The sequence below is a fragment of the Canis lupus genome, chromosome 17 (genome assembly GCF_011100685.1).
Source record: "Canis lupus familiaris isolate Mischka breed German Shepherd chromosome 17, alternate assembly UU_Cfam_GSD_1.0, whole genome shotgun sequence".
NCBI classification, from domain to species: domain Eukaryota; kingdom Metazoa; phylum Chordata; class Mammalia; order Carnivora; family Canidae; genus Canis; species Canis lupus.
Window position 1 is genome coordinate 53,186,087 of NC_049238.1, and position 27,947 is coordinate 53,214,033.

At 36.4% G+C, this 27,947-nt stretch overlaps 1 protein-coding gene across 1 annotated transcript; it reads left to right on the forward strand.

The window, feature by feature from the left end:
• The first annotated feature begins 694 nt into the window (after positions 1 to 694).
• On the forward strand, positions 695 to 26,898 carry TSHB (thyroid stimulating hormone subunit beta). Its single transcript, NM_001003290.2, is given in 4 exon segments — positions 695 to 800; positions 22,877 to 23,008; positions 25,951 to 26,113; positions 26,563 to 26,898. Coding segments are annotated over 2 exon segments (417 nt in total). The 5' UTR covers positions 695 to 800; positions 22,877 to 23,008; position 25,951; the 3' UTR covers positions 26,818 to 26,898.
• Positions 26,899 to 27,947: the final 1,049 nt, after the last annotated feature.

Below are 27,947 nucleotides of genomic sequence, written 5' to 3' on the forward strand. Positions count from 1 at the left end.
TGTCTTGCTGCTTTAAGATTGTTTTCTTTATTGCTCTATTTTGCAAATTTAATTATAATATGTCTTGGGGTTGGTCTGTTTTTGTTGATATTGCTGGGAGTTCTATGTGCCTCCTGGATCTGGATGCTGTTTTCTTCCCCAGATTAGGGAAGTTTCCAGCTATTATTTTCTGTTCCTTTTTCTCCTTCCTTCTCCTCCTCCTCCTCTTCCTCCTCCTCCTCCTCTCCTCTTTCTCCCTCTTCTCCTCCGATAATACTGATGTTATTATGTTTGATGGACTCACTGCGTTCCCTATATTTGTTCTTGTGTTCCATAGTTTCTTTTTCTCGTTTGTTCAGCTTCATTTTCCATTTTTTAATTTTAATTTTTTAATTTTCCGTTTTTAATCTTTTATATCACTCATTTGTTCCTTTGCTTCTTCCATCCTTGTGTTTATTGCATCAAGTCTGTTTTAAATCTAAGTTATTATATTTTTCATTTCTGACTTTTTTTTAGCTCTTGTACTAACTCTGTAATGAAGGTCTTCCATTTTTTTTTCTTGAGCCTGCTGAGTATTCTTATGAATGTTGCTTTAAATTCTCACGAGTCATGTTATTTATATCTGTTTTGCTTAGATCACTGGCCAAGGCCTTATCTTGTTCTTTCATGTTGGATGAACTTCTCCATCTTGGCATTTTGTCTAAATTTCTGTCGTCTTCTCTGTGTTAGAAAAGCCCATTATGTTTTCTGCTCCTGAGAAGAATTGCTTTATGAAGAGGTCATATAGAGTCCAGGGCTTGGTGCTTCTGAGAGTATCTCTGGTATGTGTTGCATGCACTCTGCTATTGTGTTTCGACTATCCTTCAGGCCGGTTGGCTGCCCAGGCTCTCCTTGCTTGAGGTGGGCAGTGTTTGGTCCTTGGCCAGAATGTGGTGAGTTTTACCTTGGTGTGCTCTGGTCTGCTTGTTAAATGGTACTTGATACTACTTCCACTAGAACTGAAGCATTGCAGAACTCTCTGGTTGGGAGATGTGGTATGGGCAGGGGTTCTATTGACCTTCTGGGGAAGGGGCCCACCACACTGGGACTGAGGCAAACTTGACTGAGAAGGGCAGGACTGCCAGAGTGTAGGGATGTGGGACTTGGTATAAGCAGGTACACAGCCAGTGTCAGTGCTGTTTACCACACTTTGCTATGTATTTGTGCTGAGGGGTGCAGGAAGGGAAATGATCCAGCCAGTTCCTCTGTTTCTGGAGAGGAGTCTCCATACACACTGCTTCTTAGTGAAGCACTCTGAGAAGAGCAAATAATCTCCCCACTGGTTTGTCCCAGGCATTTTTCAGATCAGTGTTTCTACACTGTTTGCCTCTGGGTTGTTTGTAGGCCTTCTCTCCAGGAGCAGTACAGTGCCCTCCAGGCCCTATACCAGCCAAACCTGCTGAGTTTTAAAACTCCAGGCTTTAGGCATGTGGTGTGGTCAGGGGACTGTGCTGATCTTCTGGGGAAGTGTCTTGTCACTCAGCTGGGGCAGAGACAGGCTTGACTGAGAAGGGCAGTTGTGCCAGAGTACAGGGGTATTGGACTTGGTGTAAGCAGGTTAGGTAGTCAGTGTTGAGGCTGAGCTGCTTCCCACAGGTGGCTCTGCATTTATGCTGAGGGGCAGGGGAGGGAAATGGTGCCAGCCAGCTCCTTTGTCTTCAGAGAGGCATCTGTGTGAACTTATCAGGGATGTGCTCCAAGAAGAGTGAATAATCTCCCCTCTGCGTGCTCCAGGTATTCTTCAGATCCCTGTTTCTACATGGTCTGCCCCCAGGTTTTTTGTCTGCCTTCTCTCTAGGAGCTGGGGAGTACCCTCAGGGCTCTATTGCTGTCAAGCCCCGTAACCTTTAAAACACCAGTCTAAACTCTGCTGGTTGCAAGAACTCACAAAAGTCAACTCCTCTAATTTTCCCAGCCACTAGTTTTGGGGAAATGTTCTCCTTGTGAGTTTCCTTGTGTTCTCTCTCTCCCTCCCTCTCTCTCTCTCTCTCTCTTTCTCTCTCTCTCTCTCTCTCTCTCTCCCCCTTCTCCATGACCACAGTTACCTCCCATTTGCAGCACCTATGATCAATTTTCCTTTCATACTGCATCTTTACACTTCCTACCTTCCTCATGGCCTCTTCTCTCCCTTTAGTTATGCCATTTGTTCTATTAGTCTTCAGGTTGATTTCTGGAGGTATTTAGTATGATTTGATACTAGTTACCTAGTTGGGTGAATGTTCCTGTTGCTCCAAAATCTTTTGGTAATGTCATTGTTTTGGGTTTTGACCATTCTAATAGATGAGTAGTGGTATCTGTTTTAATTTGCATTTCCCTGATGACATATGTGAATGAAGCATGTTTTCATATGCTTATTTGCCTTCTGCGTGTCTTCTTGGTTGCAGTGTCTGTTCAGGTGTTTTGTCCATTTTAAAAATTAGATTGTTTTCTTACTATTAAGTTTTAAGAATTCTTTGTATATTTCAGATAGCAGTCTTTACTTGATGTGTCTTTTGCCTATATATAGATTTTATTTGTTTATTCATGAGAGACACAAAGAGAGAGAGAAGCAGAGACAGAGGCAGAGGGAGAAGCAGGCTCCATGCAGGGAGCCCAGTGTGGGACTTGATCCCGGAACTCCAGGATCACGCCCTGGGCCAAAGGCAGACACTCAACCGCTAAGCCACCCAAGCATCCTTCTTTTGCCAGTATTTTCTCCCAGTCTGTCTTCTCATTCTTTAAACACTCTTGGCATTTTAGCTATACTTTTATTTTTAGTGATTGCTCTAAGATATAACTTATCATAACTTACATTCAAATAATATTATACCACTTCATATGTTTTATATAAGACCCTTACAGAAATATATTTTCATTTTCCATTCCTGTCCTTTGTTCTGTTCTTGACATATAATTTACTTTTTTATAGCATATGTTATAAATCACACAATACCTTGCTACTTTTGCTTCAAGCTGTCAATTGTCTTTTATTTTTAAGTTAGGTGAAAATTAGATAATAAAATTAAACATTTTAATGTGAATAGTTCCGTGGCATTTAATACATTCACAATGTTATGCAAGCACTACCTTTATCTAGTGCCAAATTGTTTTTATAATCCCAATAGGATACCCATTTGCTTTACCTATTTGCTGTTATTCCCTATTCCTACTCCTGCAGCTCCTGGTGACTACTAGTGTGCTTTCTGTCTTTCTGGATTTACCTATTCTGTATTATTTCACATAAATGGAATTGCACTATATGTGATCTTTTGTGTCTAGCTTCTCTCACTTCAATTGTTTTATATATGCCTGTAGTGAAAGAAGTTAATCACACTATTGTTTTTTGGCTACCACAGATTAATTTGCAAACAACCTTTTGATTTTTGCATATAAAATACTGTGAACTTCTTTTAAAATAAAAGGTGTACTAAACAAAGATGAGAAAAGTTGAAATAATTTTTTGTGAGATTAGTAATGAAAAATTAATATTAATATTGTTGATTAGCTGCTAGGAAGTGGCTACACATGTTATTATGAGTACAGTTAATACTGCTTATATTATTCAACCAGAGAAATAATATCTAATTACCAAGAGTTTTTATAAAGTAACAAAAATAGAGTGAATGATATTACACTAAGGGATCAAGAAATAATTTTTTATAAACAGGAAAGAAAACTTGATACTGATCTGACTTTATAACACTATGAATTTTATTACTGAAGATGCTAGCAATTCCTATTAACATTTATATATAACCTTAATTTAAAAAAATGTTTTGAAATGGATGGAAAAAGCTTGTGTAAATTCATAGAAGTCTGGCATTTTATGGGCTTTAGCATGTTCCCAGAAGAGAGAAGCAAAATGACATAATTTTTATACATATTACTAAATCAGTTTTGTCCCTCCACTTAGGAGCTTTAGGATAATAAATGACCAATATGCACATTAGGCCCTACTCTACTTGCTATCATTATCTGTGTTGTTTAAGAAAAAAAGCATTAAAAAGAGTTTAATAAAACTCAGATTTTGTTTCAAATGGCAGGCTATTCTAATGTGACCCTTACTGATAGCTCAGAATTCAGATAGATGAACTGATTTTTTTTTTTTAAAAAAGAACTGTTGCACAGGGTTTTTAGAATTTTATGTAAGTAGAGCAAGCTAGAAAATTACCCTCTCTTTGACAAGGGGAAAATACTAGTAAATCTGATTCATATTCCAATTCCAACTGAAGACTGTAGGTGGCTTTTTTTTTTCCTTTGAAAATGAGTTAAAAACTTAATGCAATATAAGGACATCAGGAAACTTGAAGTTTTAGCCTGCCTTTGCCTGTAACTATCTATAGAACATCAGAGCAGTTAGGGTGCATAGCTGGCTCAGTTGGTAGAGCATGTGACTCTTGATCTCAGGGTGGTGAGTTAAAGCCTCTTGTTGAGCATGGAACCTACTTAAAAAAGAAAAAAAATGCAGAAAAAAAATCCAGAACATCAGAGCAGTTGTAATAACATCTCTATGTTTCTAATTATAAGCTCTAGGAAAAGCATATCTATTTCCAGTTGTTTATGCATTCAATGAATGTTTATTGAACATCTAGTATATGTAATAGTCTGGTTTGAATTCTAAAGATACAGTGATGATCAAGGCAGATAATTTCCATTAAGATGTTTACATCCTAGTTGGAAGGGCAGAAACAGAATAAACATGTAAACAAATAATATCAAAGTTTTAAGTGCTATGAAGAAAGTATGAGATAAGGGATTAGAAAATAACAGGGTCAGCACACCTGCCTGGTTCAGTTGGTTGAGTGTCTGAATCCAGATCTGGTCCTAGGATTGAGCCCTGTGACAGGCTCCCCACTCAGCAGGGAATCCTTGCTCCCTTTCCCCACCCCCTCCCAGTGCTTCTGTGAGCGCTTTCTCTCTCTCTCCCTCTTTCTCAAAAATTAAATAAAATATTTTTAAAAAGTGACAGAGTGATTTGGTGGTGAAGGAAGGCTTTTCTGAGGAAGTATTTTTTAAGCTGAGATGATGAGGAAGCCATCTGGAGAACTGGTGAAAGAGCTCTTCATAAGAAACAATAGCAAATGAAAAAGTCCTGTTGCAAGAACAAGGTTAGAATGTTTAAAGGAACATTGTAAGTAAAGGATAGAGTGAGAGACTGATATGACATGAAGCCAGAGAAGTGGGCACGGGTCACTTCTACATACTGGATTTTAAATACAGCCTTGTTGAGGAATAGTTGACATACAGTAAACTGCATGATTTAGTTTCCTATGGCTGCCATAATAAAGTACTACAAACTGTCTTAACAGAAACTTATTGTCTCACTGTTCTAGAGGCTAGAAGTCTGAGATAAGATCTTAGTAGGCCCCACTCTGAAGGTGCTGGGAAAGGATCTGTTCCATGTCTATATCCTAATTTCTGATAGTTCTGTGCCTTGTGGCAGCATAACTGCAATTTTCATATAACATTCTCCTTGTCCATGTGTCTGTGTCCAGAACTCCCCTTTTTATAAGTATACCATTCATATTGGTTGAGGGGGCTACCCTACTCCAGAATGACATCTTAACTAATTATATCTGCAATTCTCCTGTTTCCCAAATATGATCACATTCAGAGATATTAGGGGTTAGGACTTCAATGTATGAAATTTTGGGTATACAGTTCAAACCATAACCTATAACACTGTGTATATTTAAAGTACGCTGGGTTATGACATATGTAATAGTGTCACAATCAAGATAGCATTACAATCAAGATAATAAACATATTCATACTCCCTAAAATTTTCCTCCCTGTCCCTTTGCAATCCCTCTCTCTGCTCTTCCTTCCTGTTCCTCATATTAGGCACTCATATTTGAGGTTATTCCTGATAACTTTTTATTATTGATTTATAATTTAATTCATTTTTGTCAGATTATATTTGTGTGACTTGAATCTTTTTATAAGAGTGTGTATTATTTTGCTTTTGGATGGAATGTTCTACAAATAGCAATTAGGAAATGTTAGATAATGTTGTTTAAACCTTCTCTATAATAATTTTCTGTTCTTGTCTATCAGATATTGAGAGAGGGGTATTGAAATTTCCACTTAAAATTATGGATTTGCAAATTTCTCTTTGAAGTGCAATCAGTGTTTCATATATTTTGAAGCTTTGTTATGTGCATAAGCTTTTAGAATTGCTATGTCCTTTTGATGGATTGGCTTATTTATTATTTTCAAATGACCCTTTTTAACACTTGTAATATTTTTTGAAATCTAGTTTTATATTAATATACTTATTCTCGCTTTATTTTGATTGATACTAGTATAGTATGTCATTTTATATTCTTTCAACTTGTAACCATGTTTAAAATAGGTTTGTTGTAAGTGGCATGTAATTGAATAGGGCTTTTCCCCCTTTATTCTGACAGTCTGTGCCTTTTAATTAGTGTTTTTATAACATATTGGTTTGCTGAGTGAGAAATTACTACAAACAGCTGTTTAAAACAACATAAATTTATAACTCATAGTTTACATGAATTACTGGTCTGGTGCATCCTACCTGGGTTCTCTGTTCAGGGCTTTATAAGGCTGACATGAAGGTGCCAGTCGGCTGCATCCTCATCTGAAGACTTGATTATGAAAAGGTCCACTTCCAAGCTCCCTCAAGTTGTTGGTATAACTCAATTCCTATCAGTTGTATGAATGGAGTTTTCTTTTTCTTGCTTCTGATCAGGGGCCACTCTCAGCTCCTTGGGGCCATTCTCAGGGCCTTGCCATTTGGCCCTTTCTCAACATGGCACTTTGCTTCTTCAAGATCAAAAGGAGGACATCTGCTATAGCTTTGAGTCTTTCTGACTTTTTCTGTTTCTGATATATTTTAAAAAACATTTGTTTATTTGAGAGACTGAGAGCACAATAGAGAGCAGAGAGCACAAGCAAGGAGGGGTGGAGGGGTCAGAGGGAGAAGGAGAACAGAATCTCCGCTGAGCAGGGAGTCTGATCCCAGGGCCCTGAAACCATGACCTGAGCTGAAGGCAGACACTTAACTGACTGAGCCACCCAGGTGCCCCTCTGATGTTCTTTTAAAAGAACTTACTCATAATCAAGGAGAGGGAATTATGTAAGTTGTGCATAATAGGAGTCAGGAATCTTGGGAGGCTCTTTGAGATTCTGCCTACCACAGAATATTTAAATTAATGTAATTATTGATATGGTTGGATTTAAATTTATCATCTTGCCATTTTCTAAATTTGACCCATCTGTTTTGTTATTCCTTTTTCCCTTTCTTTTTATGACTTCTTTTGGATTGAGCATGTTTTACAATTCTATTTTATTTACTTTGTTGGCTTATTACTTGTAATTCTTTGTTGTGTTATTTTTATAGTTTAAGTATTATGTCTTTATCCATCTTTAACTTAATCTTAGCTTACCTTCAGGTAATACTATATCATTTTACACGGGGCATAAGAACATTATAACAGAATACTCCCATTCCTGCCTCTTGGCCATTGTGCTATAATTGTTATATAATTTGCTTATTCAGATATTATGACTCCCATATTATTATTATTTTCCCCTAAGCATCCAATTATCTTTTAAAGATACGTAAATAATGATACAAAAATCTTTTACCCATGTAATTATCCTTTCCAGTGCTCTTCATTCTTTTGTCTAGGTTTCCATCTGGTATCATTTCCTTCTGCTTATGGTGCAGATCTGTTGGTGATAAATTCTTTCAGATTGTGATTGTGCATTCTGTGAAAGTTTATTTCTCCTTCATTTTTGAAAGATATTTTTGCTGACTTCAGAAGGTCTGTGTTGATAGCTTTTTTTCCCAGTACTTTATTATTTATTTATTTATTTATTTATTTATTTATTATTTATAATTATTATTTTTTATTTCATTATTTAAAAATTTTTTTATTGGAGTCCAATTTGCCAACATATAGCATAACAGCCAGTGCTCATCCTGTCAAGTGCTGCCCTCAGTGCCCATCACCCAGTCACCCCAACCCCCCGCCTACCTTCCCTTCCACTACCCCTTGTTCATTTCCCAGAGTTAGATGTCTCTCATGTTTTGTCACCCTCACTGATATTTTCACTCATTTTCTCTCCTTTCCCTTTATTCCCTTTCACTAATTTTTATATTCCCCAATGAATGAGACCATATAATGTTTGTCCTTTTCTGATTGACTTATGTCACTCAGCATAATACTCTCCATCTCCAGGTCCATCCACATCGAAGCAAATGGTGGGTATTTTTCATTTCTAATGGCTGAGTAATATTCCATTGTATACATATACCACATCTTCTTTATCCACTCATCTTTTGATGGACACCGAGGCTCCTTCCATAGTTTGGCTATTGTGGACATTGCTGCTATAAACATCAGGGTGCAGGTGTTCTGGCGTTTCACTGCATCTGTATCTTTGGGGTAAATCCGCAGCAGTGCAATTGCTGGGTCATAGGGCAGATCTATTTTTAACTCTTTGAGGAACCTCCACACAGTTTTCCAGAGTGGCTGTACCAGTTCACATTCCCACCAACAGTGCAAGAGGGTTCCCCTTTCTCCACATCTTCTCCAACATTTGTTGTTTCCTGTCTTGTTATTTTTCCCCATTCTCCCTGGTGTGAGGTGGTATTTCATTGTGGTTTTGATTTGTATTTCCCTGATAGCAAGTGATGCGGAGCATTTTCTCATGTGGTTGTTGGCCATGTCTATGTCTTCCTCTGTGAGATTTCCGTTCATGTCTTTTGCCCATTTCATGATTGGATTGTTTGTTTCTTTGCTGTTGAGTTTAATAAGTTCTTTATAGATCTTGGATACTAGCCCTTTATCTGATAGGTCATTTGCAAATATCTTCTCCCATTCTATAGGTTGTCTTTTAGTTTTGTGGACTGTTTCTTTTGCTGTGCAGAAGCTTTTTATCTTGATTAAGTCCCAATAATTCATTGTTGCTTTTGTTTATCTTGCCTTCATGGATGTATCTTGCAAGAAGTTGCTGTGGCCAAGTTCAAAAAGGGTGTTGCCTGTGTTCTTCTCTATGATTTTGATGGAATCTTGTCTCACATTTAGATCTTTCATCCCTTTTGAGTTTATCTTTGTGTATGGTGTAAGAGAATGGTCTAGTTTCATTCTTCTGTATGTGGATGTCCAATTTACCCAGCACCATTTATTGAAGAGACTGACCTTTTTCCAGTGGTCTTTCCTGCTTTGTCAAATATTGGTTGACCATAAAGTTGAGGGTCCACTTCTGGATTCTCTATTCTGTTCCATTGATCTATGTGTCTGTTTTTGTGCCAGTACCACACTGTATTGATGACCACAGCTTTGTAGTACAATCTCAAATCTGGCATGCCCCCAGCTATGGTTTTCTTTTTTAATATTCCCCTGGCTATTTGGGGTCTTTTCTGATTCCACACAAATCTTATGATGATTTGTTTCAACTCTCTGAAGAAAGTCCAGATTTTGTATTTTGTATTTTGATAGGGATTGCATTAAATGTGTACATTGCCCTGGGTAGCATTGATGTTTTCACAATATTTTTCCAATCCATGAGCATGAAATATTTTCCATCTCTTTGTGTCTTCCTCCATTTCTTTCAGAAGTGTTCTGTAGTTTTTAGGGTATAGATCCTTTACCTCTTTGGTAAGGTTTATTCCTAGGTATCTTATGCTTTTGGGTGCCATTGTAAATGGGATTGACTCCTTAATTTCTCTTTCTTCAGTCTCATTGTTAGTGTACAGAAATGCCATTGATTCCTGGGCATTGATTTTGTATCCTGGCACACTGCCGAATGACTGTGTGAGTTCTAGCAATCTTGGGGGGGGGGTCTTTTGGATTTTCTATGTACAGTATCATGTCATCTGCGAAGAGGGAGAGTTTGACTTCTTTGCCAATTTGAATGCCTTTTATTTCTTTTTGTTGCCTGATTGCTGAGGTGAGCACTTCTAGTACTATGTTGAATAGCAGTGGTGAGAGTGGACGTCCCTCCCTGTCGTGTTCCTGATCTTAGGGGAAAGACTCCCAGTGTTTCCCCATTGAGAATGATATTTGCTGTGGGCTTTTCATACATAGCTTTTAAAAAGATGCTGAGGAATGTTCCCTCTATCCCTATACTCTGAAGAGTTTTGATCAGGAATGGATGCTGTATTTTGTCAAATGCTTTCTCTGCATCTATTGAGAGGATCATATGGTTCTTGTTCTTTCTCTTGTTGATATGATCTGTCACATTGTTTGCTTTACCGGTGTTGAACCAGCCTTGCATCCCAGGGATAAATCCCACTTGATCATGGTGAATAATCTTCTTAATGTGTTGTTGGATCCTATTGGCTAGTATCTTGTTGAGAATTTTTGCACCTGTGTTCATCATGGATATTGGTCTATAATTCTCCTTTTTGGTGGGGTCCTTGTCTGGTTTTGGAATTAAGGTGATGCTGGCCTCATAGAATGAGTTTGGAAGTATTCTGTCCCTTTCTATCTTTCCAAACAGCTTCAGTAGAATAGGTATGGTTTCTTCTTTAAACGTTTGATAGAATTCCCCTGGGAAGCCATCTGGCCCTGGACTTTGTGTCTTGGGAGGTTTTTGATGAGTGCTTCAATTTTCCTCCCTGGTTATTGGCCTGTTCAGGTTTTCTATATCTTCCTGTTTCAGTTTTGGTAGTTTGTGGTTTTCCAGAAATGTGTCCATTTCTTCTAGATTGCCTAATTTATGGGTGTATGAACAAGCTGTTCATAATAAGTTTTTAAAATTGTTTGTATTTCCTTGGTATTGGTGGTGATCTCTCCTTTCTCATTTGTGATTTTATTAATTTGAGTCTTTTCTCTCTTCTTTTTAATAAGGCTGGCTAAAGGTTTATCTATCTTATTAATTCTTTCAAAGAACCAACTCCTGGTTTTGATCTGTTCCACAGTTCTTCTGGTCTCTATTTCATTGAGTTCTGCTGGAATCTGTATTAATTCTCTTCTGCTGGATGTAGGATCTGTTTGCTGTTTTTTCTCCAGCTCCTTTAGGTGCAAGGTTAGCTTTTGTATTTGAGTTCTTTCCAGTTTTTGGATGGATGCTTGTATTGCAATGCATTTCCCCCTCAGGACTGCTTTTGCTGTATCCCAAAGATTTTAAATGGTTGTATCTTCATTCTCATTAGTTTCCATGAATCTTTTTAATTCTTCTCTAATTTCCTGGTTGACCCTTTCATCTTTTAGCAGGATGGTCCTTAACCTCCACGTGTTTGAAATCCTTCCAAACTTCTTGTGATTTAGTTCTAGTTTCAAAGCATTATGGTCTGAAAATATGCAGGGGACAATCCCAATCTTTTGTTATTGGATAAGGCCTGATTTGTGATCCGGTATGTGGTATATTCTGGAGAAAGTTCCATGTGCACTTGAGAAGAATGTGTATTCAGTTGCATTTGGATGTAAAGTTCTGTAAATATCTGTGAAATCCATCTGGTCCAGTGTATCATTTAAGCTTGTGTTTCTTTGGAGATGTTGTGCTTAGAAGATCTGTCGATTGTAGAAAGTGCTGTGTTCAAGTCACAAGTATAAGTGTATTATTATCTAAGTATGCCTTAACTTTGGTTATTAATTGATTGATATACTTGGCAGCTCCTGCATTGGGGGCATAAATATTCATGATTGTTAGGTCCTCTTGTTGAATAGACCCTTTAAGTATCATATAGTGTCCCTCTTCATCTCTTACTGCAGTCTTTGGGATAAACTTTAATTTATCTGATATAAGGATGGCTACCCCTGCTTTCTTTTGAGCACCATTTGAATGGTAAATGGTTCTCCAACCTTTTGTTTTCAGGCTGTAGGTGTCCTTATGTCTAAAATGAGTTTCTTGTAGACAGCAAATAGATGGGTCTTGCTTTTTTATCCAGTCTGAAACCCTGCACCTTTTGATGGCATCATTAAGCCCATTCACGTTCAGAGTTACTATTGAAAGATATGAATTTAGTGTCATCATGATACCTATTCAGTCCCTGTTTTTGTGGATTGTTTCCTTGGACTACCTCTTTCTTTTACAGAATATCCCTTAATATTTCTTGCAGAGCTGGTTTGGAGGTCACATATTCTTTCAGTTTCTGCCTATCTTGGAAACTCTTTATCTCTCCTTCTATTCTGAATGAGAGCCTTGCTAGGTAAAGTATTCTTGACTGCATGTTCTTCTCATTTAGGACCCTGAATATATCCTGCCAGCCCTTTCTTGCCTGCCTCATCTCTGTGGAGAGGTCTGCTGTTACCCTAATACTTCTCCCCATAAAGGTTAGGGATCTCTTGTCTCTTGCTGCTTTAAGGATCTTCTCTTTATCTTTGGAATTTGCAAGTTTCACTATTAAATGTCGATGTGTTGAGCGGTTTTTATTAATTTTAGGGGGGGGGGATCTATCTCCTGGATCTGAATGCCTGTTTCCCTCCCCAAATTAGGGAAGTTCTCAGCTATGATTTGTTCAAATACACTTTCTGGTCCTCTGTCTCTTTCAGCACCCTCTGGAACCCCAATTAAACATAGATTTTTCCTTCTGAGGCTGTCATTTATTTCCCTTAACCTGTCCTCATGATCTTTTAATTGTTTTTCTCTTTTTTCCTCAGCTTCCTTCCTTGCTGTCAACTTGTCTTCCGTGTCACTCACTTGTTCTTCTACCTCATTAACACTCGTTGTTAGGACCTCCAGTTTGGATTGCATCTCATTTAATTGATTTTTAATTTTGGCCTGATTAGATCTAAATTCTGCAGTCATGAACTCTCTTGAATCCTTTATGCTTTTTTTCTAGAGCCACCAGTAGCTTTATAATTGTGCTTCTGAATTGGCTTTCTGACATTGAATTATAATCCAAATTTTGTAATTCTGTGGGAGAGAGAAAGAGAATCAGAGAGAGAAAGAGAGAAAGAGAATCAGAAAGAGTTTCTGATTCTTTCTTTTGTGGTGAGTTTTTCCTTCTAGTCATTTGCTCAGTGCAGAGTGGCCAAAAACAAGTTGTACTGGAAAAAGGAGAAAAGAGAGAGAGAAAAAAAAGGGGAAATAAAGTGTGTGGGGGGGGAAACAGAGAACAAAAAACAAGGGGGAGTATCCTCTGATTCTATATACTGTAAATCCCTCAACTTCCCCTGGAACTTTCCAGTGCTGCTTGGTCAATAATTTGCTTTCCCCCTGTCCTTCTGGCTGGTCTTCTGGGGGGAGGGGCCTGCTGTGCTGATTCTCAGCTGTGTGCACCTGGGGGAGCTGCACAGCCCCCTGCCAGATGCAAGGCTCAGTGGGAGCTGTTTATCCTGTGAGGCCCCTGCTCAGTCCCAGGTACAAGGTGACACCAGGAGGAACAACAACAGTGGCGGTGGCCAGTTCTCCATCCCTGGAGTCAGCTCCCGCAGTTAACTACTGCAGCTCTCAGTCCGCAGGGGCCTGGATGCTCCAGGTTGGGGGTCGCTGATCTGCACAGGTCTGGCCCCCTGTGGCAGGAGCGTCTTTGCTCCCCTGTGTCCTCCCGGCCTCCGCCTGTCCCTGGGGGGAGCACAGGATCCTGGGCTGTGTCCCCCAGCGCCCTGGGCTCCGGGACCTGTGCTGCCAGAATCTCACTCGCGGGCTGTGCAGCCCCCGCTTGAGCCGCATGGAGCCCCCGCTTGAGCCGCCGCCTGAGCTGCTCTTGGGGCCCCTCTGGGCATGCGCTGCAGCCCTATAGGGAGCTCGGCCGGCCGCAGGGTGTGGCGCGCTCTCCCCCGGGGCGCAGGTGCTCTGTTAGTGCCCCTGGGAGCCTGAGGGCATCCCCGCCCCTCCGGGGATCCTGCCCGAGCTCCCTGCAAGCGCTTTTCCATCCGGAAGATTGGTGAAGCTCCTGCTTCTCTGGGCCAGGGCTCTCCTGTCCTGGGGGCACCCGCCACGGGGCCTTAGCCCGGCTCCTCGTGGGGGCCCTTCCCCCTTGGATGCTTTTTTATTTCTTTATTGTTTTCTGTCTTCCTACCTTGATAGAAGTGCGAACTCTTCTCCCTGTAGCATTCCAGCTGTTCTCTCTTTAAATCTCAGGCCGAATTTGTAGGTTTTCAGGATGATTTGAAATTATCTAGGTAACTTGATGGGGACAGGTGAGTTGGAGACCCTACTCTTCCGCCAGCTTGCCCCGCCTCCTTTTTCCAGTACTTTAAAGATGAAGGTCCACTGCCTTTCAGTTTGATTTGATTATTCCAGTAAGAATCTCCTGGTAATCCATATATTTGTTCTACTTTGTTCTATAATAGTGTCTTTTTCTCTGGATGCTTTTAAGATTTTTCTCTTTTACTGGTGTTAAGCAATTTAATAAAATGTATCTTGGTTTGATTTTCTTCACATTTCTTAGGTTTAGAGCTCACTGGGCTTTTTGAATTTGTAGATTTACAGTTTTGTTCATGTTTGTAAACTTGTTTGGCTATTATATCTTCAAGTATTTTTATTCTCTATCCCCTCCTTTCAGGAGTCCAAATATATACATATTTGGGATCTTGAGATTGTTCCACAACTCAATCATTTACTGCTCATTTCTTTTCATTCTTTTTTCCTCTGTGTAATTTATTTAGAATAGTTTGTATTGCTATGTCTTTAGCTTTACTAATTTTTTCTCAGCAATGTCTCATCTATTGTCAACTCATTTAAATATATTTTCCATCACAACCATTGTTGTTTTCATCTTTAAAAGTTCAATTTTGGCCTTTTATATCTCCATGCTTCTATATCCTTAATCTTTCCTCTAACTACTTGACTATATAAAAGTTAGTTATAATATCTTTTTCCCAACTTTATTTATAGAGGAACAATTGCCAAATAATTGTATATATTAAAATATACAACATGATGATTTTATACACATACATACACATTGTGGAATAATTGCCAAGATCAAGATAATTAATACATCCACAATCTAAAATAGTTAAGTCTTTTTTGTTATGTATTGAGAATGCTTACCGTTCTCAGCAACATTGCTTACCACTCTCAGCAACTTTCAAAGTTCAAATACTGGGAGTATTAACTGTAGCCATTGTGTTGTACTGTAGATCCTCAGAAATTATTCTTCTTATAATTGGAAGTTTACACCCTTTGACCTACATATCCCCATTTCTCCCTATCCTTAGCTCTTGGAAACCACCATTTTATTCTCTGTTCCTGTGAAACTGACTTCTTTTTTCTTTTTAGATTCCACATATAATAATATACAGTATTTGTCTTTAGCTTATTTCACTTAGCATAATGTCTTCCAAGTTCATTCCATCTTGTTAAAAAAGACAGGATTCCCTTCTATTTTATGGCTGAATAATATTCCACTGTATACATTTTTACCACACTTCCTTTATCCATTATCTGTTGACAAACACTTAGGTTGTTTTCATATCTTGGCTACTGTGAATAATGCTTCTGTAAACATGGGGGTGCATATATTTCCTTGAGATACTGATTTCATTTCCTTTGGATATATATCCAGGAGTAGGATTAATGGATTGAATGCTAGTTCTACTTTTAATTTTCTATGAAACCAAAATTCTGTTTTTCATAGTGGCTACACCAATTTATATTCCTACTAACAATATATAAGGATTTTCTTTTCTCCATCCTTGCTAACATTTTGTATCTCTTGTCTTTTGGATGATAGCTTTTCTTACAGATATTGAGTAATATCTCACAGTTTTGATTTATATTTCCTAATGATTGGTGATATTGACACCTTTTCATGTACCTATTGGCCATCTGTATGCCATATTTGGAAAAATGTCTTTTTAGGTCATTTGCCTATTTTTTAATCATATTATTTGCTTTTTTGATATTCAGTTGTATGAGTTTTTATATATATTGGATATTACCTCCTTAACAGATACCTGGTTTGCAAATATTTTCTCCCATTCACTAGGTTGCCTTTTCAATTTATTGACGGTTTCATTTGCTTTGCAGAAGTTTTTTTTTATTTTAGCTTTTGTTACCTGCATCTTTGGAGTCATATCCAAAAGATCATAGCCAGGATACATGTCAAAGAGCTTTTTCCTATGTTATCTCTGAGGAGTTCTAATTTCAGGTCTTACATTTAAATTGTAATCCATTCTGAGTTAATTTTTTTTGAGTAGTATAAGATGGGATCCAGTTTCATTTCTTTACATGTGGCTGTCCTATTTATTCAATATCATTTATTCAAGAGACTATCCTTTTTCCATTGTATGTTCTTGCCTCCTTGTCAAAGATTAGTGAACCATATATACATGGGTTTATTTCTGTGCTTCCTGTTCTGTTCCACTCTTTTACATGCTTGTTTTGCTTGTATTTATGCCAGTATCATACTGTTTTGGTTATTATATCTTTGTAATATAGTTTGAAATTAGGATGTGTGATCCCTCTAGCTTTGTTTATCCTTCTCAAAATTGCTTTAGCTATTGAGTCTTTTGCAGTTCTATACAAATTTTAGGATTATTTCTATTTCTGTGAAAAATCTCATTGGAATTTTGATACAAATTCATTGACTTTGTAGATTGATTTGGGTAATATGAACATTTTAACACTATTATTTCTTCCAATCTGTGAACACAGGATATCTTTCATTAGTTTGTGACTTCATTTGCTTTCATCAGTGTCTTATAGTTCTCAGTGTATAGGTCTGTCACCTCCTTGCTTAAATTTATTCCTCAGTATTTTATTATTTTTGATGCTATTTTAAATAGGATTGCTTTCATAATTTTTTTCAGATAGTTTATTGTTAGTGTATAGAAGTGCAGTTGACTTTTGTGTTTTGATGTTATATCTGGAAAATTTACTGAATTCATTATTTTAATATGTTTTTGATGGAGACTTTAGGGTTTTTTACATATTAGATTATGTCATCTGCAAACAGATACTTTTATTTCTTCTTTTCTGATTTGGATGCCTTTATTTATTTCTCTTGCTCAATTGCTGTGGCTGACTTCTAGTACTTTATTGACTTGGCAATAGTGAGCATCCATGTCTTGTCTCTGATCTTAGAGGAAAGGCTTTTAACTTTTTACCTTTGAGCATGATGTTAGCTGTAGGCTTGTCATATATGACCTTTATTATGTTGAGGTACCTCATTTGTTGAGAGTTTGTATCATGAAAGAATGTTGAATTTTGTCAAATACTTTTTCTGCTTCTATTGAGATAATCATGTGATTTTTATCTTCATTTTGCTAATATATTAATATTGATTTATTTCTATGTATTAAAGCATCCTTACATTCCCAAGGATAAATCCCACTTGATAATGGTATGTAATCCTTTTAATATGCCCTTGAATTTTTTTGCTAGCATTTCATTGAGGATTTTTCATCTGTGTTCATTATTGGCTTATAATTTTCTTTTTTTTTAAATTTTTTTTAATTTTTATTTATTTATGATAGTCACAGAGAGAGAGAGAGAGGCAGAGACATAGGCAGAGGGAAAAGCAGGCTCCATGCACCGGGAGCCTGATGTGGGATTCGATCCCGGGTCTCCAGGATCGCGCCCTGGGCCAAAGGCAGGCGCCAAACCGCTGCGCCACCCAGGGATCCCCGGCTTATAATTTTCTTGTTTTGTAGTGTTCTTGTCTAGCTTGGTATCAGACTAACCCTGGCCTCATAAAATGAATTATATGAGAAGAGTTTGAGGATGATTGATATTAATTCTTTAAATATTTTATAGGACTCACCAGTGAAGCCATATGGGCTTTTATCACTGGGAGGTTTTTTTGTGTGTGTGCATATTTTTTTATTGGAGTTCGATTTGCCAACATATAGCATGCCCAGTGCTCATCCCGTCAAGTGCCCCCCTCAGTGCCCATCACCCAGTCACCCCATCCCCCTGCCCACCTCCCTTTCCACTACTACTTGTTCGTTTCCCAGAGTTAGGAGTCTCTCATGTTCTGTCATGTCAGACAGAACATCATATCATGTTCTGTCACTGATATTTCCCACTCATTCCCACTCATTTTCTCTCCTTTCCCCTTTATTCCTTTTCACTATTTTTTATATTCCCATTGGGAGGTTTTGATTACTGATTCAATTTCCTTACTTGTTATTGGTCTATTCAGATTTTATATTGTATGATTCAGTCTTGGTAACTTTTATGTTTCCAGGAATTTATCCATTTCTTCCCAGTAATCTAATTTGTTGGTTTGTCATTGTTCATATTGTCTCTTACAGTCTTTTGTATTTCTGTTGTCTGTTGTAATGTCTCCTCTTTTATTTATAATTATTTGTGTCATCTCCCTTTTTTTCTTGGTGAGCCTAGCTAAGGATATGTCCACTTTATGTTTTCAAAAACTCAACTCTTAGTTTTATTGATTTATATTGCTTTTTCTAGTCTCTATTTCACTTATTTCTACACTAATCTTTATTATCTTCTTCTAACTTTGGGCTTTGTTCTTCTTTTTATAGTTCCCTGAGGCATAATTGTAAGTTCTATATTTAATATTTTTTATTAATATAAACTTTTATCACTATAAACTTTCCTCTTAGAACTGCTTTTGCTGTGTATCCCATAAGTTTTGATGGGTTGTGTTTTAGTTTTCATTTGTTTCAAGATCTTTTTTACTTCTTCTTTGACCAATTGGCAGTTCAGGAATGTGTGGTTTAATTTCCACACATTTGTGAATTTTCCTGTTTTCCTCCTTTTATTGACTTTTATTGGTCAGAAAAGATTCTTGATATGATTTCAGTCTTCTTAAATTAGTTAACACTTGTTTCATGGTTTGTCCTGGAGAATGTTCTGTGTGTGGTTGAGAAGAATGTGTACTCTGTTGCTTTTGGATGGGATGTTGTGTATATACATGTCTGTTAGATCTATTTAATCCAACTTGTAGTCAAGTCCATTATTTCTGTATTGATTTTCTGTCTGGATGATCTATCCATTTTTGAAAGTGAGGTATTTAAGCTTCCTATTATCATTGTATTGCTGTTTATTTTTGCCTTCAGATCTGTTCATTGTTGTTTAATGTATTTAGGTATTCTGATACTGGATACATATATATTTACAATTGTTACATCATTTTGATTGACCCTTTTATCACCACATAATGACCTTCTTTGTTTTTTGTTACAGGTTTTGACATAAAATCTGTTTTGTTGACACAAGTATAGCAACTCCTGCCCTCTTTTAGTTTCCATTTGCATGGACTATCTTTTTCCATCCCTTCATTTTTAGCGTATGAGTGTCCTTAAAGCTTAAGTGAGTCTCTTATAGGAAGCATATCACTGGGTCTTTCTTTTTTTCCCATTCAGTCACTCTATGTCTTTTAATTGGAGAATTTAAACCATTTACATTTAGAGTGATTATCAATATGTAAGTGTTTACTATCACCATTTTGTTAATTATTTTCTGATTGTTTTGTATTTTTTCCCTCTTATCGTCTTTGTGAATTGATGATTTTTATAGTATGCTTTGGTTCTTTTCTCTTTATTATTTGTGTATCTATTATGGATTTTTCTTTGTTATTATCATGAGAATTATATAAAACATCTAATGTTTGTAATAGTCTATTTTAAGCTGACAACTTTACTTCATTTGTATAAAAAGTTCTACATGTTTACTTCTCCCATTTTATATTTTTGGTGCCCCAATTTGCATCTTTTTATATTGTGTATCCATTAACAAATTTTTTTCAGCAGTTTGGTCTTTTAACTTACATACTAGTATTCAATATGATTTATATATTCTTCAGTTCCAGAACTTCTGTTTCATTATTTTTTTATTATTTCCATCTCTTTGTTGAACTTCTTGTTCTTTCATGAGTTCACTGAATTGTCGACATTCCCTTGAATCATGCTGAGTTTTCTTAAAATAATTATTTATTTAATTATTTCTTAAAATAATTATTTTGGATTGTTTTTCAGTAACTCCCAAATTTCTATTTCTTTGGGATTATTTACTGGAAAATTTTGTATTCCTTTGGTGGTGTCATATTTTGATGTTCTTTGTCTACTAATTGTATTATCTGTACAACTTCTGGGTCAATTTCAATTAATTTCCTTTTCACTATGAATTGTTTTTTCTTGATTCTTTGCATGTCTACTAACTTTTTAGTTAAATTCCACGTATTGTAGGTTATACCTTCTTGGATGCCAAATATTTCTATAAATATTCTTCAGCTTTGTTTATAGACATAGTTATGTTACTTGCCAACAGTTGATCCTTTTTTTTTTAAGTTTTTGTAGGCAGAGTCAGAATAGCATTTAGTTTAGAGCTAATTTTTCCCCTAACTAAAGCAAAACTCTTTTGAGTATACTACCTGATTTCCCCTGAATAAAGAGATTTCCACTGCTGTTGGGAGTACAAGCACTATGCCTATCTCTGTGTAAGCCCCTGGACTGTTCTCTTTAGTCCTTTTAGATATTTCTTTTCCTAGCCTTATCTAATTTTATCACAAGCATGAGTTTATCATTTTCAACTGAATACTGAAAGAGATCTTCTACATATATCCAGAATTCTCTCCCCTCCACTATTCCTCTTTGTGAACTCTAGGACTTTGGGTTCCAAGGACTGCCAAGTTTATCTCCTTACTTTGGGGACAGTTTTGGCCTCAGCCATGGCATCTCTCCCTGTATTATCTGCCAGAAACCTTCTTCAGGCAGTTAGTTGTAGTCCTCTTGTCTGTTTCCTATATCTCCAAGATCACTTTTTCATTGTTGTTGTTGCCTAATGTCCACTATATGCAAAGCATTGTTTCATATATTTTGTCCTGTTAGTTATTTTAGGTGAGAGTATAGATCTGGGCCAGAAGTGAAAGTTCAATCTGCCTGGATTCTTTTAAGAGTATGGGATCATATACATGATATTCCCTTTGAAAAGAAAATCATTACTCAAATATATATTTTAGTAGTTTTTAAAGTAATAGGCCAAGTATATATCAGTTCTATTATTTGTATATATATTTCCTAGGGATATGTATATAAATGTGCTAGAAACTGAGTTCCTGAATCAATAATTTATACAACAAAGGTACTACTTCCATTAGAAACAAACATCTAATGTTCCCAGTTACTGTACTTCTATCTTAACATCTTGCTTGGAATCACATAAAGCAGGTTAAGTTTGGTATCTTCATTTCTACTTGTTTTTGGAGTTTTTCTTTTACTATATAGTAACATATTTTTGAGATGTGGAGGCCTCTGGAATGGCTATTCCTAGTACATATGCCAAATTCTGCCTTGACCTCTCCATCCCACCTTCAGGGAGACTCACCTATGCCAGGACTCATTTTTTTTTTTTCATTATCTTTTTGATAAAGACTAGGATAAGTGAAGATCAATGGGATTGTCAATAATCAAGAATACTATCTATGATTTATTGAGTATCTCCCATGTGCCATATGTTCTATTATTTTCTGTAACTCTTTTAAAACCACTAATCAAAGGAAGACCTTGGAGAATCAGAGAGGGCTTTCTAGAAGGGCTGCTTTCTCACTTAAGTAATAAAAGATGAGTAGGAATTAGGTGAGATGAGGCATGGAATGGTGGATCAGGCAAATTTCTAAACAGAGAGAATGGCATACAAAAAGGTCTTGGAAGCAAGAAAGAATGTAACTAATTTGAGGACTTCCATTCAGTTTGGCTGAAGAACATAGAAAGTGGAAGGAGGGTGGGAGTATAGGGGGGAGAGTGACAGATAAAACCAGAGAGGTAAAATGGGATTCGTAAATGATACTAAGGAGTTTGGTCTTTTTTCTGAGGGCAATGGAAAATTCTCATTGAACTTTTGGCATATTACCTTGTTACACAGAGGAATGGATTGAAAGAAGTAAAATTGAGTTACATCCATGGAGATGGAGAAAAGTGTATGTTGGTTTCAGATATTCAATATTTATTTATTCATGCATCCCTCAGCCATTGAGCATTAAACATATATAATGACTGCCTGCTACATTCTAGACATTCTGACTAAATAGTTATTAAACAAATAAGTGTTGAATTATTAGCTATCACTTATTGAGCACTTATTATATGGCAGACACTGTTAAGTGCTTTACATAAACACGGATATTACCTTTAAATAGGTGACAAAACTGAAATAAAGCTCAAGCATGCTAATGTCAGAGCCAGGATCTGATTTCAGATCAGTTTAACATCTTGTCAGATTTGGTCATTTACTTAAGTGTATTTATTAAGTAATTATATTTATTATTTTTTTTCAAATTCAAAGATAAAACAAAATATTTTGAACTAATTAAGGATTTCTTTTTGTTTTAATCAAAAACACATATGTGAATTGTCCTGGATTTCCACTAAAAAGTTGCTTTTGTGGGATGCCTGGGTGGCTCAATGGTTGAGCATCTGCCTTTGGCTCAGGGCATAATCCCAGGGTCCTGGGATCAAGTTCCGTATCAGGCTTCCTGTGGGGAGCCTGCTTCTCTCTCTGCCTATGTCTCTATATCTCTCATGATTAAATAAATAAAATCTTTATTTATTTTAATTGAAGTTTGATTTGCCAACCCATAGTATAACCTCAGTGCTCATCCCATCAAGAGCCCTCCTCAGTGCCCGTCACCCAGTTACCCCATCCCCCTGCCTGCCTCCCCTTTCACTACCCTTTGTTCGTTAATAAATAAAGTCTTAAAAAAAAGTTGACTTTGTTTTGTAGATAAGCAATAATTTTATATATTTGTAAATGAGCATTTAGGCAAAATTTGGGCACTCAAGCTCCAAATAATTTTTTATTCCCAAAACTTACTTAGATGATGTTGACTTTTTTTGTTTATTTCCTTCTGTGTATATACTTTGTTAATACTAATAAATATTAATAAAGGATGTATTTAAGAGGGTAATTTTATTTTGAAATAGGAGAGAGGAAAATTCATGCTGTAATAATGTCAGAGTTTCCAGAGCAGTATGTTGTGAAATTGTTTGTCTAAACATATTTTATTTGGGGTTCAGTATGAATTTTCAATAGATGTTTTTTTCAGATAAGAAAGCAGTAATTCAAATGCAATTATATAAACGAGAAGATCAGAGAGGAATTATCCTGAAGGGTATTAAATGAACCAAGAGCTTTTAGTCTGGGTCATTATACCACCAGCTCACCAATGCAAAGTAAGGTAGGTATCTACACTGAGGAGGCTTTGTGAAATGAAACATTCTTATTCTAATTCTTTTTTCATTTTTACCATTTCAGCCGATATTTAAAAATGGCAAATGCTAAATGATAATTTGCTTCTGTAGACTCTAAGAATTCTAATTATTGCTCCAGAATTGTTCAGTGGTTGGTAAATGTTGGTGAACTGCATATATAAGGATAAGAAAAATTTCATTGACTTAAAGTAAGAGGAACAACTGGTCAGTTTCCTAATGAAGGCTGATTGATGTTCATGGTTTTCCCTTTCTAGCTACTTTTTGATTTTAACATTTTTATCAACTGAATAATCTGTACTTTGATGATCATATACTTCTGGGAAAACTTATAGTACACTCACTTTGGATAATGTCTAATGTACACACCTGCTTTATAGTACATTTTGGTTTCTAGAAAAATATATTGCCTTAGTAAAGTTCCTGGATTGCTCATAGGGTGAGCAATTGATTCTTTATATAGCATAGTAAGGAATTTGGAGAGAAAAGATTGGCAAAGGAAATTAGAAGAGTAGAGAGCAATGTGTTTATTAAGAGTGAAGATAGAACAAAAAAGAGAAGGAGGGAGAGAAAGGTGGAGTAAGTGGCAAAGGAAAGAAGATATCGTATAATAAGGAAAAATGTTGAAAGTGTAGACAAATGGTCATGCCACTGAAAAAGGCATCTCTCATTATTTAGGGCCTGAAGTCATATCATGCCTTCTGTTTTTAGGTCCTCAATACATCATTTATGATTATTTTAAAAGAGGCAATTGAGTTTAGAGATTAGAATTCAGGTGACAATAAAGGAGAAATTATGGCAGATCCTATAGGGAGGTATTAATTAGTACTGATTTATATAGTGTTATATAGTTACTAGTCTTTCTTCCATACCATTCTAAAAGCTTCACATATATTTTATTCTTTTTATGATTTTAGGAAGGAGCATATGGAAAAATGAAGGCAAGAATATATTAAGTTGCTCAGTTACACAGAATTGTAATGAAATCTGGAATAGGGTCCCCCTTTTAGAATAGGGACCTGACACTAATTTATCACATAGAATCACAGTCTGTTTGTGCTAATAAGGCCTTTTTGTTCATCTTCTGGTTCCAAGCCTTCCTTTTATAGATGAGGAAATTGAGGCTCAGAAAGATTCTCTAGGTAAAGTTTTACTATTTGCAATAGAGAAAAGAATAATTCTTTTTTTATTTCCATAGTATTATACAGCTACTATTGCTGGTAATTCAGCACTTTTAATTTTTCCCTTTGTTAGTTTAGAATTTTACATTTTATAAAAGAGGAACCTTGAAAAAATATAATGTCCTTAATGAATATGACAACAATGGGTAAAAGTTCTAAAACAGTGTTTTATCCTACAATTAAAAAAGGTTTATCTTCCTATGTTTTCCAGATGGGAAAATAAGGCCCAGACAGATTAAATATTTTAGTTAGTTTCTCATAAATCCATGAGAGATCTTGACATAGGATTCTGTTCCTTAAGTCCAGGACTCACCACTAGATCACCACACATTTATTTTATATAGAATTACAGAGCTAAAATATGTGGGTTAAATATTTTTAATGCAAACCCCAGTGGTTGGCTGGCTAGAGAGGCCATGACAGCTGAGTATTTTATATCATTTTTAGAGGATCCTCTAGGTCTGTGGTTCTAAAATAACAGAACCAATTCTGTACCATAAAGTGAGCTCACATTTGTGAAGCACTTAAGAAACCAGGCTCCATAAACAAGGAATTCTTATATTTTTGCTCCTTTAATTGAAATACCAAAAAATTCTGAAGAATATTTGAATATGCAACATTTTATCTAAATGAGTAAATGAGGAAACCCTTTTTAGTGAATTACTTCACTTTCTTGTTTATATAGAAGAAATTTTTGATAATATTGCATCTCAGAGTCATAGTTTGTACTCTTTCAGAATATTTAGACCAATATTTTTCTTATTAGTGCTCATACTTATCTCCTCTGCTTAGACTGTCAGCCCTTGAAGTCAAGGACCACAGCTCATCCATTTTATATTTCTCATTGCCTGGTTCAAATGCTCATTATATGTTTATCTAACTTATTTGCCATAAGTCATAATTATATTATCCAGTTCATTATAATAACCAGTTGATATTGAACAAACTCTCCATTAGACAGGTTCTGTTGAGATACATATTCTCCTTCTGTCTGAGGCCCTCTGTTGTCTTTCATACAGCCAAAACTTATTTTACTTTTCTGGGCTAACCCACAGTGGATTTGTCCTTGATGGTATACCAGTGGTGATTTTAATTGACCTATTCTGGAAATTCTCTGGCTTCATCTTGTCTTCCTTGACAGACATTGGATAGAATTATATGCAGATGCTTTGCATTGAAATGGTACTGAAGTTTGATTATACATTTTTATGGTTTCTTCAGGCTTTCTGATTATGACCAGCCTGTTGGCATTTTAAGCCACCAAACCAAAGTTTTTAGAAAACTACAGTTCTGAGAAAGCCCCTACTGAGGTCTTGCTCTTAGTTGACTTCTTATAATTAGAGGCAGGTATTTGGACTGTTTCCACTGTATGAATTGTTTTACATTTAGTTGACATTATATGCCTTTGCCACTGTTCTGTTGTGATGTTTTTTAGGCTGTCCTTTTCACTGCCCAGTGCTGCTAAGTGGCACCTGTAAGCAGAACCTTCACTGTGTGAGTTCCTACATTATGAGGTATATGGCTCATAGCCACATCTAAATGCATAAAGAAAGGTTATTGAGAGTATTAACTATGGAAAAGCACCTAATATAGGCCCTAGGATGAAGTAGGCATTTACTAAATACAAACAATTACACACACATACACCCATTTTAGCTCTTTTCACATGTCCCCTCTGAATGTCCTAAAGCATATATGTAATAGATTCTTTAATTTTATTTTTGATTTAGCATGACTGCTATCTACCTGATGTCCATGCTTTTTGGCCTAGCATGTGGGCAAGCAATGTCTTTTTGTTTTCCTACTGAGTATACGATGCATGTCGAAAGGAAAGAGTGTGCTTACTGCCTAACCATCAACACCACCATCTGTGCTGGATATTGTATGACACGGGTATGTAGTTCATCTCCCTTCTTTTGGCTGTAAGTTAGATAAACCTAGACTCAGTCCATTTCTATTCAGAAAGGAAATGAGATAATAACAACCTCATTTCCCAAATCTAATAGTTATTGTCTCCTTAGGGGTAGAGTCTCAAGATTATAATATTATATGGGTCTACTTAGCACAAATGATATAGATAATTTTATAATAGTTTTACTCCCAGAATTTATTTAAACCTTATCTTGTTTCCATGATCAAGGATAAAAGGTGTGTGTATGTGTGTGTGTGTGTGTGTGTACGTACATATGTACATATGTATGTATTTTGTCTCTATAGGATTCAGTGTGGATATGTTGAATTGGTACTGGGGAATGAGACTAAGGAATCTTCCCCTAGTCTTATTTGTATCAAAGGAATATAAATGAATTAACATTATTCTTCCTTTTCTGTTCTTTCCTCAGGATATCAATGGCAAACTATTTCTTCCAAAATATGCTCTGTCCCAGGATGTTTGTACATATAGAGACTTTATGTACAAGACTGTAGAAATACCAGGATGCCCACGCCATGTTACTCCCTATTTCTCCTACCCTGTAGCTGCAAGCTGTAAGTGTGGCAAGTGTAATACTGACTATAGTGACTGTATACATGAGGCCATCAAGACAAACTATTGTACCAAACCTCAGAAGTCCTATGTGGTGGGATTTTCTATCTAACTTCAATAGTGATGTAATTTGCAATTCGGTTAAGTGTGTTTACCTGGAATAAAATTAATAAAATATCAATATATTTCACAACACAGTGTGTACATTTTGAGTACTATTTCATCCAAGTCCATACCCACACATGCGTTAGAGAGCCTACGCTCTAACTACGCTCTTTAACTTCTCTAGAAGTTAAAGCTTTTAAGGGCTTTAGAAGAAAAGGTGAATGAAAGAGCCTTTTGGGCTCATATGAGGGATAGTTTCCACTGAAAGGGCAGAGTGCAGGTAAAATGGCAAAGAGGGATATAAAATACTAACAAAAGAGCCTTGAGCATGTTTCCTTAACAAAAGGCCATGACACGAGGTTTGTCTTGACAGAAAATGAATGTGGGGATGCTATGGAGTTATAAGGGTAATGTGATCAGAAGCTGAAGAAACATAGCACATCAGCGTACTGGAGACACTTAATTCCAAAGGCTAGAAGCAGAACTGGAAAGGAGATGGAGAGTAAAGAATATGTGAAATCTGCAAGTGGCACTTTATTCTAGTTATTCAAATGCACAGGATAAAACTTCACCAAAATTCAGGAGACAGTATATTCTATTCTAAAAACTATTCTCATTAATTTAATTACTCTGATGGGCCAATTGACTTATGAAAGTTATACCCCAAAAGCCTAGAAAAGAGGCCATGATCATTTTACATGTGGAGGTCTAAATCCTTTGTATTCTTTCCAGTAATAGGAGACACTTTTCAGTATTTATACCAAAAGCAACTTATGCTGTTTTGGCTTTTGATGTCCTGAAAAACTAGTATGATTATGAAAGATTTTAGGGACAGGGAGCGAGTACTAAGGGATTAAATAGTATAGAATCATCCTAAATTCTAACCTACACCTTCATCAATATTGAAACACTGTTTTCCAGCAAATGCACTTGGTAAGTGGCAATTTATTATCTTTTCTCTCCTTGGGTACTCTTTCATGAATTTAGTTTCAACAGATGCATGAAGTGAGACAGACCTAGTACCCTGCAGACTTGACCTCAAAAAGATGATTTATCCTGTATTTTCCCATTTCTCTCCATTTAAACTGCTACCACTAGGGTAAAAATCAATTATCAGCAGGGATGGTTGGCTTTGCT